Source organism: Varroa destructor, unplaced genomic scaffold (genome assembly GCF_002443255.2).
Source record: "Varroa destructor unplaced genomic scaffold, Vdes_3.0 BEIS01000001.1, whole genome shotgun sequence".
Taxonomy (NCBI): Eukaryota; Metazoa; Arthropoda; class Arachnida; order Mesostigmata; family Varroidae; genus Varroa; species Varroa destructor.
This window is the reverse complement of record NW_019211454.1, coordinates 21,354,856-21,372,490: the sequence shown is the minus strand read 5'-3', so window position 1 is coordinate 21,372,490 and position 17,635 is coordinate 21,354,856. Positions and strand designations below refer to the sequence as shown.

The 17,635-nt window shown below is 43.8% G+C and overlaps 1 protein-coding gene across 5 annotated transcripts in view; it reads left to right on the top strand.

The window, feature by feature from the left end:
• The window catches only part of LOC111247611 (protein trachealess-like), a 102,876-nt gene that overhangs the window by 36,917 nt on the left and 48,324 nt on the right, over window positions 1–17,635 (top strand). Inside the window, exon 1 of one of the 5 annotated variants that reach the window (XM_086979374.1) lies at window positions 1,653–6,545. The exons of 3 other annotated variants lie outside the window; for them this stretch is intronic. In XM_086979374.1, the coding sequence (XP_086835500.1) occupies window positions 6,337–6,545 (209 nt within the window). In that variant the 5' untranslated portion in view covers window positions 1,653–6,336. Of the gene's footprint in view, window positions 1–1,652; window positions 6,546–8,592; window positions 8,807–17,635 lie in introns of those variants that run through there. One more of the 5 variants, XM_022798798.2, reaches the window with a different exon arrangement.

The following is a 17,635-nucleotide window of genomic DNA, read 5'->3' as shown; positions in this document are numbered from 1 at the left end:
GTCATCGCTATCTGCATTTATCTAAACAGAAGACAGCTCGTTGTTCTAGCCTGATAACTAAGACACCTTCGCTTCTAAACTAATATCTTTATGCAGATATTCCAACAGAAACCTTTGTCTATAAGTGATTTCAGATGAACAAGCAACATTGTTAGATGCACATATTATACTAGGTAGACCAGTAATGTTGGGTTTGATCTACGACCAAAACCCAATATCCCCGAACAAGAGAGTACTGCTGTGTCTAGTGAATAGGCTTGGAACCATAGCAGGCCATCGTCTAAGCGTTCTCAAAAGGGATCAATATTAGGTCAACATAGGTGACGTTAATTGTACGATTTGTTCAGTCATAAATCGATATTAATATTTAAGCAAATAATTGTAAAACATTTACAATCTATTATTCGTTTCGTTTACAACGGAAACGCTAATAGTAAACCCGGGTCTGAAGGCGAAACGAATTGGGCCAATTTTGCTTCTTCATTCTATCACAATACAAAATCGTTAATAAACTGGTTGTGATGGAACGCGCATTTCTGTGGGATATTGTAGCTAGCTAATCGGCATCGACTTTCCTATTTGTTGTCGTCGTATTGGCATGCTTGTGCCAGACGAAGATTACAGAAGCCGGAGACGAGTACCGAGGCGATGCCGCCACTGTCGCCGACCCAGCGGGCAGCAGCGGTGTCAGCATTTTGTTGTTCCGTCGTGTCCGACCCGTGACCCTATCATGCGGTCACGTCACCTACTTTTTTCGCAGCTACAAAGTCACTTCAACTGCTGCCCGCGTCGTTAAAGCGGTAGCGTCGAAAATCTATTTTAATAATATCTGAGCTGGATCAGCCGAAGAAGCTGCTTGATGTCAACAGCCATTGGGTCGAAATGATTCGGATTACTTATCTCGCAGCGGTAGCAGATATTTGAATGTCCCCTGTTCTCTGTCGTTACGGAAGCCAGTAGCATTCAAGATGGCAACTGAGTTCCTACATTGGGAAACGAATATTCACATCACACCCTAATGCTCAGCCAATAAATTTAGGTTTATTAGGTATTTAATCTAGTTCGATAAAGTAAGGACATAATAGGCGGCAATGACTATATACGTGAATTTAGAAGAAAGCATTGGTTCTAGCAACTCGGCGACCCGCTTTACCTGTTCGGGTTCAGTAGGAGTGAGAGATGGGCTTGTAGCACTTGAATCAATGAGTCTTAAGTGTCACAAATCGTTGAACACCAATTGCTAGCCTAGTACGCACCGGGCTGGAGGGCCATTTATTGTACGACTTATTGAAACTTCTGTGACCGACTCATAAGAAGATTCTGCTTATTAAGATAAGCATTACAAAAGACCCGATTTGTCTTAAGGGTCAAGGCAAAAATAGTTTCTGAGCTCACAAAGCTGCCTTTGTGGTCATCACGAGGTCCAGAGATAACAAACAGTCGAAGCCTTCCTTAGTTAAGGGGATGCTTGAGGTGAACACGACGGTAGACTGAAACTGGCATTGGCTTCGTTGGTTTTAGGAACTGGGGCTTGGCTGGTAAGTATTGTAGCAGTTACCACTTCTAGGGTTGCTACTTTCTAGGGGCGGGGGCGGGGCGGGGCGGGGGGTAGTACTATTCTATCTATTGGTCGTTGTCGTCGCCGTTGTCTCTCTCCTTTCGGGTGCACAGCGGCTGCCGACACTTCAAGTCCACACCTCTAGCAGAACAGGACGGTCCGATCACAATTGGTTCATCAGGTTGTCAGCGTCAATGAATAGTTTCGGTCGGTAAGAAATGTTGTTGAATTAGTTAGCGAGTGACGAAGAGGGTGGCAGACAATGCTGACTTAAGCCAAATGAACTCTCTCGTTCGTCCGAGACCTCTTCAAGGGACCAAGCGCTAGTAGCCCTCGAGTAGACATCCATTCATCCATCCAACTGGAACTACTTCGTTTTACCGACTGCTAACATTGAGCGCCCTTCTGGCAATGGTACAACGAAGATCCGAATTTATGAGTGAATAAAGTACATTATAAAAAGCAAAACTAAAACTGTACGTATTTAATATCGATTTTCAGATTGAAATAGCAACTTTTTCTCGGCGAAATTGCCCTATGATTAGCCATTGAAGCAGTTAAATGTAATGAATGAGCAGATAAATGCTGAATGGAGGGCTTTTAAAGATGACCCCAGTTCTGCTGTAAAATGCGTTTATCCGTACAATATCATGCACCCTGTTGAGCCAAGTGGCATTATTGATATTATCATAGTGGTAATACTAGTGCTAATAGTTATCGGGAAGTCAACTGAATAGTGTAACAGGAATACCCTACGATTTGTGGGCTGCTGTATTGACTATATGGCGTTCGTCCTGTGCCAACACTGCCTTCGACCCACATGCAGGTAGTATATACGTCGACTGGGCAAAAAGCTGGGCAAGGTCTCTGTCTCACTCTCACAAGACAAGAGCAAGGCAATGACGATGCAGGGTAAAGAAACGAAGGGACGCTCTTTCTCGGTAGGTCACTAGCCAAACAGTAACACAACATGGATGGATGGATGGATGGATGGACGGGTGGTGATAGGAAGGATGCGAGGAGCTGTACGAACTCCGTTCTGCCTGCTATCATGTGCTATTACTAACTGCGTCAGCGGCAGTAGTGGATAGTACAGTTGTACGGCAACTGAGGTAGTAGCTAGTTGGCTGGTTGGTTTATCCAATTATGTAGATTTACTCCATTTGAGGAAGCGAAAAGAAAGCTGCGTCACTACCTCGAGTTTTACCAGCGGTAGGACTAAGGACAGAGCCTGTCGTACCTATTTTGTTCCACAGCTCTCGATAGCCGCATTTATAGGGTGATGTAGGTATAGAGGAGGTAGCTGTGGCCCGTAGTAGCTGTGGTGGACGGAGAAAGCGGCAGCAGCATTAGTAGCATTCGAAGCAAAAAACTGACATAGCAGAGCCTAAGGCCGCCACTGGTCCAGCCGACTGAGGACATTGGCACTAGGCAGTCAGGGCTAAAAAGACCTAGTATGCCTCAGACGCTCACCATTCCCCGCCACCGTTACCACTCCTGCCTGCCACACCTAGCTGCCCTATAGTCAGGAACCGAGCACTGAGCAAATTCGTCGCATCAGTGTCGATTTTGATCCCAACGAAACGTACCTTCAAGCGCATCGGTGTCCTTCCACTAAGACCTCCAAAATTAGGACCATAGTTGACGTAATCCAAATAGCAATAGTTGGATCGGGGCAACTGGAAGGCAACGAATAAGAACATTTTTACCTCTGTGTGATCGAAGGAGCCGAGGCCGGTCCGGTACGGCTAAACTTCAAGCAGCGCACTACTCACACGCACGGACACCTGTATGGAGAGTCGAACGAGAAGCTAGGAGAGATCGCATGAAGACATGAATTTCAATAACTTGAAATAAAACCAAAATTGGCCTCTGAGGAGTCATAACCAAAGTTATAGTAAACTAATAAAATATTATACACTCCCAGCGACAACTGGCACAGCTACTCAATGAAAGCTCTGCCAGCGTTGCTTATCTAAGCACGAAGTATATACTGGTGAGTCGGTGACACCTAGTCGTCGTCTTCGTTTTTCAATTGACCGAGATAGCCACACCGACGTTTGTTGGATAGCAGTTTATATTTGACTGCTGAAACGCACGGAATGGCCCAAAGATGGAAGCGTTTTCATCTCTGCTCTGTCGATATAACACACTTTCCAGTGTTTGCAAGCTAGGAACAGTTCAACGCGATAATAGAAAACCCTCGGTGCTGCTGATAGATATCTCATCAAATGTGCATACGTGTATGTCTATGCACACGTGTGCTACAGCGGTAGCCGTAGATGGGGGACTAAATAAGTATTATTTTTCTTTTAGAAAAATTCTGTCTGTTTGGCAAGCATATGTTGTGGGGGTTATAAGGGAGTTCAATGTGAATCATAGGGGCACAGTCTATACGACACTCAAATCAAATTCAACGACACATATAACAATAAAAGCCTAAATTCTTTCTCTATTTTAATTTAATTAATCTCTAAATTAATTTAATGATGGCAACACTATTCTACATATTATAATCATATAGTGAATCTAGATTTGGCACCATTTGCTTTAAAGCCTCTGGATATTTTTACTAGTATTTAAAGATACTGGATCAGGAAGTACAATTTTAATACGAAAACAGTAAAGCACCGATGGTCGTTTCCATTACGCTGGCGTTTTACGTGACGACTTCACGTGAAACATATAAGAAAAATGCTATGTTTAAAACATTGTTTTTAGCGGCAATTGTGACCGAATCACGCCAACACGTTTTATCAGTCCGGCTCGTACTCGTACGTTATTTACTGATAAGCTGTTTATAGCGTCCTCCAACTGGTACGTGGTACGTGGCGTCGGAACAAGTGCTCTTCATCTATAACGTAATTAATTCCATTCACCATGTCAGCAGATCACGAATGCAGAATTTTCACTTTTTTTTTATTCCATTTATATGTATATAAAATACTGCTACGGCCTAGGTAGTCAGTACAAACACCGAGATGTAGTGAACTGCGAAAACTTTTTAGCGGTTATTCTACCATCTAGTTTTTTCCATTCATTGATTGCATTTTGCTTGTCTTCCTGTGTGCTTCCTTTGTCCGATATTCTTGGGCAATGTTGAACAGATCTGTGTGTAATGCTGGCTTCTCGGATCTCTGCTTTTTGTCCCCTCCACCTGATACCCTACTCTCTCTTTCACCGCATAGAAAGAGTCTACGTCTTATTGGTCTGTGCCTGCTGACACTTCACTGTGTCTCAACACTCTCTGGCCTGTTCCCCTGTTCATTACGTTCGGGTGTCCGATCTCAGAACCGTAGGGATTGCTGAGAGGGTAGATGTAAAAGACGATGGGGAAGAGGGAAGACTCATTTGAGGATTTTGCATGCAAATTGGCCGACTTGAGCCCACTAGGCACCGTACCTGAGGTGGTAGCATATTATTATTATCATGATTCTCTGGACGATAGCGCTGCGGATGGTATATCGAAAGCCAGTGAACACATTTTGGCAGCCACAGCTAAAGGAAGGTGTGGATAGATGATAAGGATTGATACACTTTTAAGGCAATCTTTCTCCCCCGAAAATGTTCTAGAGTCCAGTATAAATATCTTCAATGCCCTCAGTCAGCGGAAAAGGGGATATCACCTCCCATCTTAAAACCAACCCCATTATACAAGTTGCCCTTTCGCAAAAAGATCCTGACACAGTACTTTGTCCTAAACACATTGTGTAGCGAGGATACAATGTTTCGATGCAGATTTCAGATTACGATCATGGCAAGACGGGTTTTTTTTCGCCTTGGAACATATCGTATGTATCGAAGTAAAAGAAATTACGAATTATATATTTTTAAGAGATTCACAGATGTGTATGTAATCACGGTTATTGCATAATGTCAAAGTCTTCTTGAATAACGTATGTAAATAGTAAACGTTCTGCTATGACCATGCTATGCGAAGACCATTCAGAAGACGACGACGACGACTGCTGCAAGAACAGCTAGTTACGCTGGTGTCCTATTGAGCGTCCCAACAGGCTTTTTCGAACAATCGTAAGAAGTGTATATCCATTTCGCCGATGTTAACGCGATGTCTGTAAATATATTCCACCAATTAGGTGCGTGCAGTTAAGATAACGGATAGAGATTAATATCGAAGCCAACCTGGTCCTAATTTTAGCAGTAAAAAAGCAGCCTTCAAACGTCACGCGGGTGCGTGAACCAAATTGAGTTTCATGGCTGTACATGTGTGTTTTGCGGAGGTTAAGGATCAACCTCATTGGAGGCAGTGGTTTCAACAATTAGGGGAAACGCTAGCAAGTCGTGTTATGCTGGTAGGCTGATGCAGAGACCCCACAACGTCAACGGCAATAGCAAAGTTCATTACGATGTCTACGATGCCCAGCCCGAAACAGGTACAGACAAACCCCAGTCGGGGTTTTAGCAGCAGATTTCGTATCGGGAGTTGTTAGCAGTAACGCGTCGCTCTCGATTAGTTTTTTTTCTATTTCCTTTAATGATACAGCGGGCGGCCAGCCTGATTGTGTTGTTGTTGGCTGCGCGGAAGTGACCAAGAAGACACAGCCAGAACGCGGAGCCGTTACAAGGAACAGACGGGAGAAGAGTTCAGCTGATGGGGCAGGTTAGTGAGTGACGCGCTGCGTCCTGCGCATGTTTCGATTCGACCTGTAAGATAAACATGTAAATGACACCGATGCGAAATAGGATTGGAGAAAGATTACGCACGGTAGAGTATCACATGATAATGTAAATGCGGTGCGCGCACCAACAGCGTCGTAATGGCCGGTAGAGAAGTGAATATGAATGAAGCTTATCGCTTAGCTAACAGAGTGCAAAGCAGTGCATATGGACGCAATAGCTTAACGCAGTCACAGGCAGACACGGGCCTCGGCTCTCTTCTACACAGTAAGCTAGCGACGAAAAGAGCAAGAGGGAAACAGATCGAGGAAACTAGTGACGAGTGTACTGTTACTAGACATGACCAAGGGTAAGTGGAAGTTATCGGAGGTAAGTACATTTCGAAATGAAGCGAGCTAGCTGAATCACTTCTAACTGACGTTCTAGTCGCTTCTGTTAAAACATGATATGGTCTATAAGCAGTGATTGAAGGGGTTCAGATCCCCGGTGAAAAATGTGCCAAACTACGAACGTCTTCAAACCTTACAAGAATCAACGATTGAGAATTGTCCTGAAAAGTCAATTAGCTTTTCGGACATAACTATTTTTTAACAGATTTTTATCATAACAAGTCAAGTATCATAAGGGTCAAATTTATCTTAGGATATAAACTATACAGATAATGCACTCTATGGCTGATTTACAGTTTTAGGCAGTAATTTGAAAGAACTTGGCCCGAAATAGCGTTCTTGTGCTTGCGCTGTGGACATTACGAAAAATACAACTTGTCACTAAAAGCAAATAAGGACAGTCCCGATTTCCCTTTAGGCTGGTCCCGCATTGGAGAAGGACGGTGGTAATTGCACAAAGGAGTTTGTCACGAGGCGAGGCTTTGTGCAATCAGCTACAGCCAGCGAATGGAAACGACCATCGCTGAAGCCGCTATGAAACAGCACCATCGAACGAACGGAATCCCTTAAACTCGCCTTCTTCGTCTTCTCGAAAATGGGAAAGACGAGCAGCCGAAGCAGGGCCGCAGGAAAAACAGCCAGCCAGGCAGGCAGGCAGGCAGAAGGCTACGATATCTACATACGACGACATCCACAGTTCTCCACAATTGAGTTTACTTGGCCTGCGCAGTAAAAGGCTCAATTTATTTCGGCAGGCGGGCGGGCGGGCTTCTCAAAATAGTGAAGGTTTCGTCGTTGAGACGTGGACCGACTCACATGGAGTGAGTGCCTGAAACAACAAAAGACAACATCATCTTTACTTATGAAATTTAAAAGAATCAAATATTTACCGAAGATAATTTAAGGTGCGCTTTGTTAGAGTGAAATCATTTGCGGGTCAAGCCAATGAAACTGGAATGCTTCTGCACTTGTGTGCAGAATACGAAATTATCGTAAAATTCAACACTCTTGATAAGTACGGTATCAAGCGATTTGAAAGGGCTTCGAAGAAATCTACCATGTGTCACATGTCAACGAGTGTTTGCGATAAAGTAATGGTAGTTAAAAGAAAGATTCCCCTTTAAAAAAAGACTGGCATTATCCTTTCTGTTCAGTCGTCACCGTTAGAGCAGCCCCGCGGGGTGTCTTCTTAGATGTCTTCTTTCCGTGATTTCCCCTGATCGTTCGATGAAAAACTTCTTGCCAATATGACCGATCGCAAAATGGGCGCAGCTCACATAGTAAATCACATTACGGATCGAACGGTTCGAAACTATATAAAAATTTGACACTCAAGAAATAGCTTGAACAAAAGCATTCCTTGTGAGTTACTGCTATTAACAAAAAACTTTACGCGGCCACTTCGTTGCTTGATCTCATTATACCTTGAACGTCGCTATTTACCATCAGCTGTTACTTCTAACACAACTTCTAGATCGCTTCGTGATGGCCAGTATGAATCATAAGGCGGGCATGTTTTCACGCAATATACGGTTATCTGGATTCAGTGACCATTTTCTGCGTTAAGTTTAACGTGGTATGTTCAAGTTGTTCGATGGTCAACCATAGTGTTTTCCCGATTGATTAAAAGGTGCCTTTTTTGTAAGAAGGTCGGAGCAAAACACTTTATAGGCTCAGTTTAGCCATCAGCCCGAATCTAAGGTCGTAATCTAAAAATGGCCGCACTGACCCTTATAAGAAGGCAGGAATTAAGAACAATTTTGATAAACATAATGGCCACTTTTTTCGCTTGAAGAACTCTTCCCTAACTGTTCTCTGGATTTACATACGCATCATGCGTAGCGGCTCGAACTAGCGATACTCACTCTTAGCCCGAAATGTTTGAAAATGAAAAAAAAAAAATACAATTAATCGTCCACTAGTACTGATGGTTATTTTTATTAAAACAGTTGAACATTATAATAACTTTATTGAAATGGTAACAAATAATATGTGCGTATCATATTGTCTTACTTTACTCATACTTTATTACAGATGGTGGCATCAAACTGTCGAGAGTATCAAGCGCACCCGATGAAGGCAGTACTAATGCGTTTCCTGGGCTGTTTGCACAAGTCCAACGCGAATATATATAATCTGGTATAACGCTTAGTACCCATGTCGGTAGCAACACCCGTGCATAATCCCCGCTGCTGTATCACGTAATCCATTCCAAAGTTTGGTACGCCCTATTGGCAGGACAGAAATAGACCTTTTTTTTGAAAAATGTAAATTTGAAATTTGACAGTAATCGACAATTACTTAACAGGTCTGTTACCGTCACCAGTTTTACTCTTGCAACTAGCTCAACATCCTCGTCTACGTCCCTAAAATCCTTTAATCATTAAAGACACCCATGTATCATTATGAAACTCTGTATCCACTTTTATCCTGCTTTATGGAGGTACACGATGGCGACGACAACGGTAATCATCATCACGATACCAGTCACGATAATTTAACCATAAGATAATGAACAGCCGTCTAGTGGCCATGGATTTCGTGGAAACTTTTTGAGAGCCAACTGGCTAATTCAAGACAAGGTCCATTCACCCAAAGCCTCGCAACGCCCAGGGCAGCCAAGTCGTCTGCTGACAAATAACGTTCACCTTGAGAGCAAAGTACTTGGTAAAGCACTCTGCCCCAGATAGCATTTCATTTTTTCTAGATTTCACAGGATATCGAGAAGTACGAATATCCGACTTACCAGATATCTATTGAGAGCACGGATTTCGGAAACAGCTACGGACACTATAATTATCCCTGCGGAATATTGGTATCCGTTGATCGTTAAAGCACATCTTTGTTAGATGCTTTTTGTGATTAAATATTGCCTAACATACGCGGTTTGTGAATTTGCAACAACTCAAATACGGCTCCAATATAATATTAACACCGGCCGGTCTATTGGCTGGGGGTAACTGATGTCCTGATCGACAAGTATACAGGCCACTCCGCAAAACAAACTGTTACTATTGGTAAACATACATTTACTAAGAAAGAAACATGCTAATGTTCGTAAGGTGTGACATAGAACAAATAGAAAAGGACAAAGAATCAGGCTTCGCCTTAGAAAAGCCCTAAAATTGAAAACCGTCATGATATAGAAGGGAGCAGGAATCTGTGAGATAGTCTTAAATGTATATAATATTCGTGATTTAAGTCATCAGTGGCACCGAGAGCAACCTGAAGAGTATAAGGCGTCTAACAATAGATCACTTATCACTTAATCGCTGTGCTCATAAATCCAGCACAGTTGGGTATTGCAGGCGTGCGAACACAATTGTGTTTCAGAGGCGTATTGGCTTGAGCAAACTCTTAGCAGATACGTCGGCAGCCGCGACCATCGTCACCTACCTGATCATCGTCTAACCATATCGGTACTATCCATAGTGTAACATATCTACAACCGGTGTACAAGCACGGGTGTACATAAATTATATACAGTATCTGTGTATATCGACATGGGCAACAAGGGCGCAATATGAAGCGGACAAGAAGCCAGGACGCCGTTGACTGCCAACAACCACCGCTCGCTCGCTCGCTCGCTCGCTAACCATATCAATATAAGGCGCTGCTGCACGCGCGCTGCTTCGCGGCTTATCGGCTCCTAGGTCATCCATAACGAACTGGTCCACACCCTTCGAAAGTCGAGGGGGTTGGGGCGTAGCTTGATGGGGATCCCCTGTGGTGAGCATACATACGGCGTGATCGGAACAGACCTCATGGCAATAGGCCAACATGTTCAAGATATGAACAGCCTTCATATACTGAATGGAAAGTAATGTGGAATAGTTGGGATAAGGCTTTTAAATTTGTGCACCTCAACTTTCACAGCAAGAGGAAGTCAACGTAGACGGCGAACTCTGTGGACCCCCATCAATGCGGAGAGTAAGAAACAGTCGTAGAGGCTTAGTGAGTGGCCATAAATTTTGATTGAGACGCGAACCAAACTGGACACGGGGTTTTAAGGCGAGGGATTTTCAAGGTTTTAGAGCGTCTAAAGTAAGTAAAACGCAATCTGGGGGGGGGGGGGGGTAATGCGCTACCCATTCGGTGAGCAACCATTTCTCGCTGCAACATACCTATTGAATACTTCTTCTTTTGGAAATTTTATCAAATTTCAAACTATACGTACCACGTAAGATCCGTGGTCGTTGATTCGTACAAGGCCGTTTGTTTACCAAGCATCGGATTTTCGCCGTGCTGAATCGTATTTATACGTATATTACCAGTCGCTAGAATCATACCTGTTAGCAGAACTAACAAGGTCATCAAGAAGATCATTGTTTATCAGCAAAGGACATCCGATCATGTCTGATTGTACGCTGACAGCGCATAGCAATATACTCCCTTTTATTCGTAGAAATTCAACAGAAACAAAAAGGCACACATAATCATAACCGCTTGAGCGCGACTCATACGTATCCCTAGATAAATTGTTATTATGGTAAATTTCAAAGTTAAGTAAATCTGCATTGCTTCGATGATACAAATATTATTGAACAGCCAAATGTGGGAACTTTGAAAATGGCGGTAACCCATATATTTGATCAAAATGTAGTATTGCCACGGTTTGCTTGAATCAGTATTTGTTTTTCCTCGTTTTTCCCCAAAAAACAGGTATCGATTGTTAACCATTCGTTGATTCGCATCTGCCGATTGCCAGTGTGAGCAAGTAAACAAGTTCGAGGTCGCACCCCCCGTGACGTTAAACAAATAAATCCAAAACCACCACCTTTCCCCATTCGTCTGTTGTCGCTCGTGCCCCCCTAAAGTAGCCTCGGTAACTACCGTTCCATCTCCTCGCCTGTAGATCTACATAAATCAAGTAGTGCAGATTCTACTAGAGCTATATACTGGCAGAGGGCATCAGAACAGACAGAGCAGTCAACGAACCTTATGTTGGGTGCCGTGGGGCGTCTGTGTGCGTACAACAAGCCCTATATATCGCCGCGAAAATATATAGCTGGATGCGTATGTATGGGTGTGTAGACCTCAGGCTGTAGGGGGAAGTTGAAGAGAAAGAAGTACCAGGTCAACGCAAAATAGCCAAGACAGGGTATATACTGGCGTGTGTTTGTTGGTATCCGCATGTATGTGAGAGGGAAAATCCAAATAGTGAGAGACAATGGGCAGTTGTAGTTGTGGTGTTCAAATGAAAACGTAAATGCGTGAGTGTGACGAAGGAGGGAGGTAGTCAGATAGACACTAGCTAGCCTTCAAAGGGCGATCAGAGACGATGTGGCCGGAACATACTAGTCCTATCGCGGTTAATCCGCTAAGCACATATCGCAATGCTGATGGCGTCGCAGATTTATATATATCTTTATTTATTTATATCAAATAGGACTACCAATATGGCACCGACGCCATGACGAGACGAGTGTCGACCGGGTGCCATTCATGGCTAGTGTGATTGAGTTTGAAGCAAAGAACAAAGGTGGGCGTCAATAGCGACGCCAGAACGAAGCCAATTGAGTTATCTCACTCTTATAGTCACCTTCTTAGTTGAAGACAAATCATAAAAGCAGCATCAGGAAGGGGAACAACACTGGTGATGACGATGACGATCAACGAAGGCCAATGATGTTTTTGATCACTTAACAGCAAGGGTCTCATATTTTGAATTTGTAATAACAGTATTTATTCCGCAAATTCATGCTTTATCCCAAAAGCCTGTACTTGCCAGGCATTGTTCGTGAATTGTGTACGAATGATTCTATTTACTGTGTGGTACTTAGAAGAGTTTTGATAGAAAAAAGCCTTTGTAGCTTTCAGTTGACCTGACGAGGCCTTAATCAGATTAATTTTTATCAATACAACATCTAACATTTTGAAAGTGATACTGCGTACGCCATGGTTGATGTTGTCTGTAAATATGTTGATTTCTATATCACTCGTACAAACTTTAAATAGCCATGTAACTACAAGATGTATGCATTGCTTGAAGATATAGCGCCCTATCCCACGCTGAAGCACTTGGCAAAGGGCCAATATGACGTCTCTATAGAAGCTGTTGTGTTCAGGTCCATGAACTAGCCTCAAACCTACCGATCTCAGGGTACTCATAAGCTACAGATATATGGTTAGTCAACCTCAAGGCTGAAGCACTATTAAAATGAGTTCCTGATGTAACTCGTATTCATGAAATCTTTGGTTCGAGACTACGGCTGCAATTAATTACCAGCGAATGCATTTTATATAATGATATACGTATATATATAATCAAGTTACGGTAGCTGTTGTGTGAGTGATGAATAATCAATAGATTGATAACATATTGCTGTATGATTGTGCATACGCAGATACACGTCGAGATAACGAATGGAACACTCTATCATATCGGTCTATTAAAAAGTGCAGCACGTAGTATGCTCGTGCACGAATGCTTCGAATTTCTTTAAAGAGCCGTTTACCGAAAAAATAAAGAATCATTGATTCGACCTCACTTCACCTCTGAAGCGTGATTCGATTCACCTTGGGTCGGTTCGGCACCTACACCATCCAGAAGTTCTCAGGCCAGTTATTATTTGCTGTTATTTAATCGGCGTCTACTAGTTGGTATTCGTTGGGTATTCGAGTTAGCTCGGCTCCATTAGAACAAGGCGTCTCGGGAATGGCTGGCTTGCAGGCAGAGAGAGCGCCTAAGGAGGGGCAGTCGTGCTGAGGGTGGTAGGCCGGAATGTGCTGTCGTTTACTGGGATAGGGCAAAGTTTCGTTTCTTCATCGGCTCTCCTTACGGGCCTGCTGTTGCTACTGGTGACGCCCTCTTATTTGGATCTTCGTAGCTAGACGAGAAAAGCTATCGAGCACGTACGCAGAACCGAAAGCAACGTTACAGCAGTCAGCTAGTGGGGCACACTTCCATGAGCGCCCCCTGTTAGTGCTGCCTGCGTTACTTTCGGGCCTGCTCTTCACGCCATATGCACGGAGCATCTGCAGCAGCAGCAGGCAACGGAGCCGTGGGCGGAGATGCTACCCGTTTCCTCTGTACTTCATCTCGCCGTAATTTTGCTACAGGGCAGAAAAGTGTGGGCGTCTAGCAGCTAACGCTAAGATATCTTCCGTCGAGAGCGTGGCCTGCCTCTCCTCTCTGCATGCCAACAAATAAGAAAGTAAGAGCGACAAATTAGAGCTATGGAGGAGTGTACAAGCGAACGGAGAATGTATGTCGAAGGGCCGTCTAGTCCTTGAGGGCGTCCCAGTATCGTCGTTCGTATGGCTCATCGGGGAGAAGCACTGGCAGCAACAGTCAGCGACAAGCGAAGAGCGTCTCGAGGTCGTAGCGCTTGAACGGAGGCCGTGGGCCTTTCGAGCCGGTTGTTATCGCTGCGGGTACTGTTGTCGTAGCTTTCACTCTTATAACCTAAGACACCAATGCACACGCAAGAGCGTTTGCACATGTGGGACTATGCATACACGCATGCATAGCTCCACATGTGCTTCCACATGTTATCGTTAGATTAACGATAAGTTGAGACAGAACTACATTACTGGATCTTTAGTGGGCGCCACCTTGCCCACTTGAGTACATCGGTCAATGGCATTTAGCCAATTTATACGCCCAAATTCCCTCACTACGATGCGCCAGCGGCTATAGCTGAAACTCACGACCTTATAGTAAGCAGCTATGGCCTTGAGTAGTTTACGTAATTTGTCAAAAGATAGTTTTACTGAAAGCAGGCAGTGTAAATCATTGTGTAATTAGCTTACGAGAAAATAAAACTGATTAGCGCTAACAGCCTTTGACAGTTTCTGTCAAATTTAAGGTGCCTATGGTAATTTTCCGTGCCCCTCTAGCTCAACAAACTTGTCAATTTTTTGTTATAATAAAAACATTTAGTAACGGCCAGGTTTATTGATAAAGAAAGTGTGATCGTTATAGAGTTCGAGATGATATTATAAAACAAGATGCGTAATTGTCACACCTGCCCACATGAGTCCGTTTAACCTTACTCTTTTATTTAAGAGATGCTTCCCTACTAAGTCGGCATTCTTTTTTCCGTAAAACCATTCAGCGAAAACGCTCGCAATATGAATTACCATGTGAGTCTGTTGCTACTGTTAACTTCATAAGTTAACCGGATCACACATCATTCCTAGTTTAGCGCACGTGTGATTAATCCAAGCCACTCGTCCGCCGACGGTCCGTAATGCGCGTAAAAAGACCAGAACTGCGCAAGTTACATTTCGGCACCATGCAAATGATGACGATGCCTGTCCACCCTGGGGCGAAAAAACCCAAGTTACCGCTTCAGCTGGGTGACACGAACTGGCAGCCGTCGTTGGGGTGCATTGGAGACAGGGCTAGTTACTGCAAAATATGACGCCGTTAACAAAACGTAATTATGTCTCATTAAAGGCATGTGTTGGCTAGTTTCTCCTATTCCCTACTCTTCGGTATGTAGTTCTGCCAGGGTCCCCGGCTATGCGCATGCCTATAAACGCGTATGTATTTTTCCGTTGTCAGCGTATTTGAAGAGCAAGCGAAGGCACCGCGATTTCTGCTGCCACAGTTTCCAATGCTGCTGCGCTCTGATAGCTCAGCGCGAGTTGTCCCTGAACCCCATCTCAGATTTTGTGCGTCGTTCCTCGTTGACGCTGCGCTGGACTATACGTAAAGAAGCACCACTACTAGCTTTCAGATCGCGCATCACGCCTGCAGCCAGCCCATCTCCTCTACTTTGAGGTTCACAGATGCATCTTATCTTATCAGCCGCTGGCCAGCGTAACGCCATTAAGCTGCAGTAGCTCAGAGCTACAGGACTATTTAGACTAATGCAAGCTCTGACATATACAAGAAATGACTTAGTGGAGGAGAACAGGAATTGGGAAAGACAGATGAAAACATGAATTTTTGCGTGTGACTGGGTTGCTAATAGTTAAATAGTGTGCAGGGAGCAAACTGATTTGGACGGGACGAATATGGCTCCTCTCAGAAGTGCCAGCCTGTACGTCTAATGTCAGAAGAAGTCGTCTGTTCGATTTACACCGCTGTTTATTCGTACGCCGTTAGTCGTGTACCGGTCGCGCGTCTTCCTCTAGCCAGCGAGTCGGTGCCTATGTTCGTACGCCGGCGTCTAGCTGCCGTGTGAACGCGTGATTGTCGCAGTGTGGCCATTTACTCTTGCATTCGTCGTCTTTCCATGGGGGTTGGGGTATTTAAAGAGCGACGGCTGCCACTACAACAGCTCTTGTCCGCAGCTTCATCGCGCAGCAGAAGCGGCGGTACTTTGGAACAATTTGCCGATTGCTATGCAATGAAGTAATGGAGCTTTGTCGCAAAGCATCTCGAGGGATGAGCGTGATTTACAACCTTTCGGTCGCCGTATTATTGAAGTTGTTGTTGTTGTTGCTGCTGCTGCTGTTGTTGCTACTCCACTTGGCCCATTCGCTGGGGATCTATGATAGAGCCTCTTTCGAATGAAGGAATTACTGCACCCCAATGGACACTGATATAAAAAGAAGAGTGCAGATGATACTAAACAATAGTTTCATTTTTCACTTATGTGCTCAAATTAAAAGATTAGCAGGATTTTGTAATGGACTAACTACAAAGAGGACCGCATATTTGGCTGTACGTTTTTCTAGCCTGCAGAGTAACTAAATGTTCCAGAGTATTAAATCTTGGTTACGAATATGTCGTAATTGGTTTGCTTTATCACTGTCTCATAAAAGAAAGAAACTATAGTACACAACTACTTGACTCTGACTTTTGCCGCTCAAGGTGTTCTGGTGAGCTTTTCCAGAACAGAAGAGAGTAAATTTCTGCTCGGCCCCCTTACCCGCCATGAACATGCCATCTTTATCACCTACCCGTCTACACGAGACCCCATAACCGCCGAGCTCCAAAAAGTAGTGTAACTTAAAGCCGGGCTGTTCTAAGTCAATTGACTTTGGAACACTGAAGTGTCGGTCGTAACTGTGGCTACGACGGCAAAATCGCGGCCGACTGCATGTCTTAGGCGAGCCTTGTTAGGCTAAAAAAAGCGTGAAGCCTGTCCGTTAATTATTTAGCTATCTAGTCTACAGGCATTCGGTCGCTACCGTAAACGTAAACGGTCCTGACCAGATAGTCAGTGGCCTGCCTATCGGCGTTCATCGTCTATGCTTCATTGATCTGTTAGATCAGAGTCAAGCAAATGCGTGACATTGACATGATCGGCCTACCTGCGAGTGGAATGGGAAAGTTAATTCTTCGTCTGAGCAGTTCATCCGATACGGCTAGGACCGAGACGCTTCGTATACGTATAACGCATATCATCGAAATGCTGCGATAGTAACAGTACTGAAGTAATTTTCGGTTACGTTCAAAAGAATTTGTTTGTTTGTTTGTATTTGCTTTTATTAACATGGCCGATCCGATGCCATCTATCGTGCCGTGGTCTTCTTAAGTGTATTACACAGTATAAAGTTACGTTGCCGTTACGAAAATAACCTTAAACCCTGTCAGCAAAAATTGTTTAAATGCTTTACGTGTTACGTCCGGTACTGCGGTTGAATATGACGGTATTAAAAGGGCTTCTATTGTTAACACTGGATACTTGATAAAACTATATATATTATTCATTTGACTAGAGTACGGATCATTTTTATGATAACGATCTAGCCTTCAGAGTTCCACTCGCTTTCTTTTTCCAACATTAACGCGTCACTCGCCGGATGACGATAAAAAGTTAGCAAATGTCTACTTTTAATGTTGATTATTTTTCTCTGGCCTTATAGCCGTTTACTACAGAAGACGCGTGAACTTCAGAGATTCTATAGGTTAACGCTGGACATGGCCTTCGATTCATTCAAGTTTACCTAAATCTGGGGCGTTTATTCTAAGAAAAGCCTACATATCCCATCCTAGACTAATCGATGTTTATTCTGCGTACTCATACTGGATTTGGTTGCCACCCGCCGATTGTATCTAATCGACAAGTGGGTCTTTTTGCTTCATGTTTGTCGAGTGAAACAGCAGCATTATTGTCCAATGGTCCCCAATAGCATTATGTCAATGTGA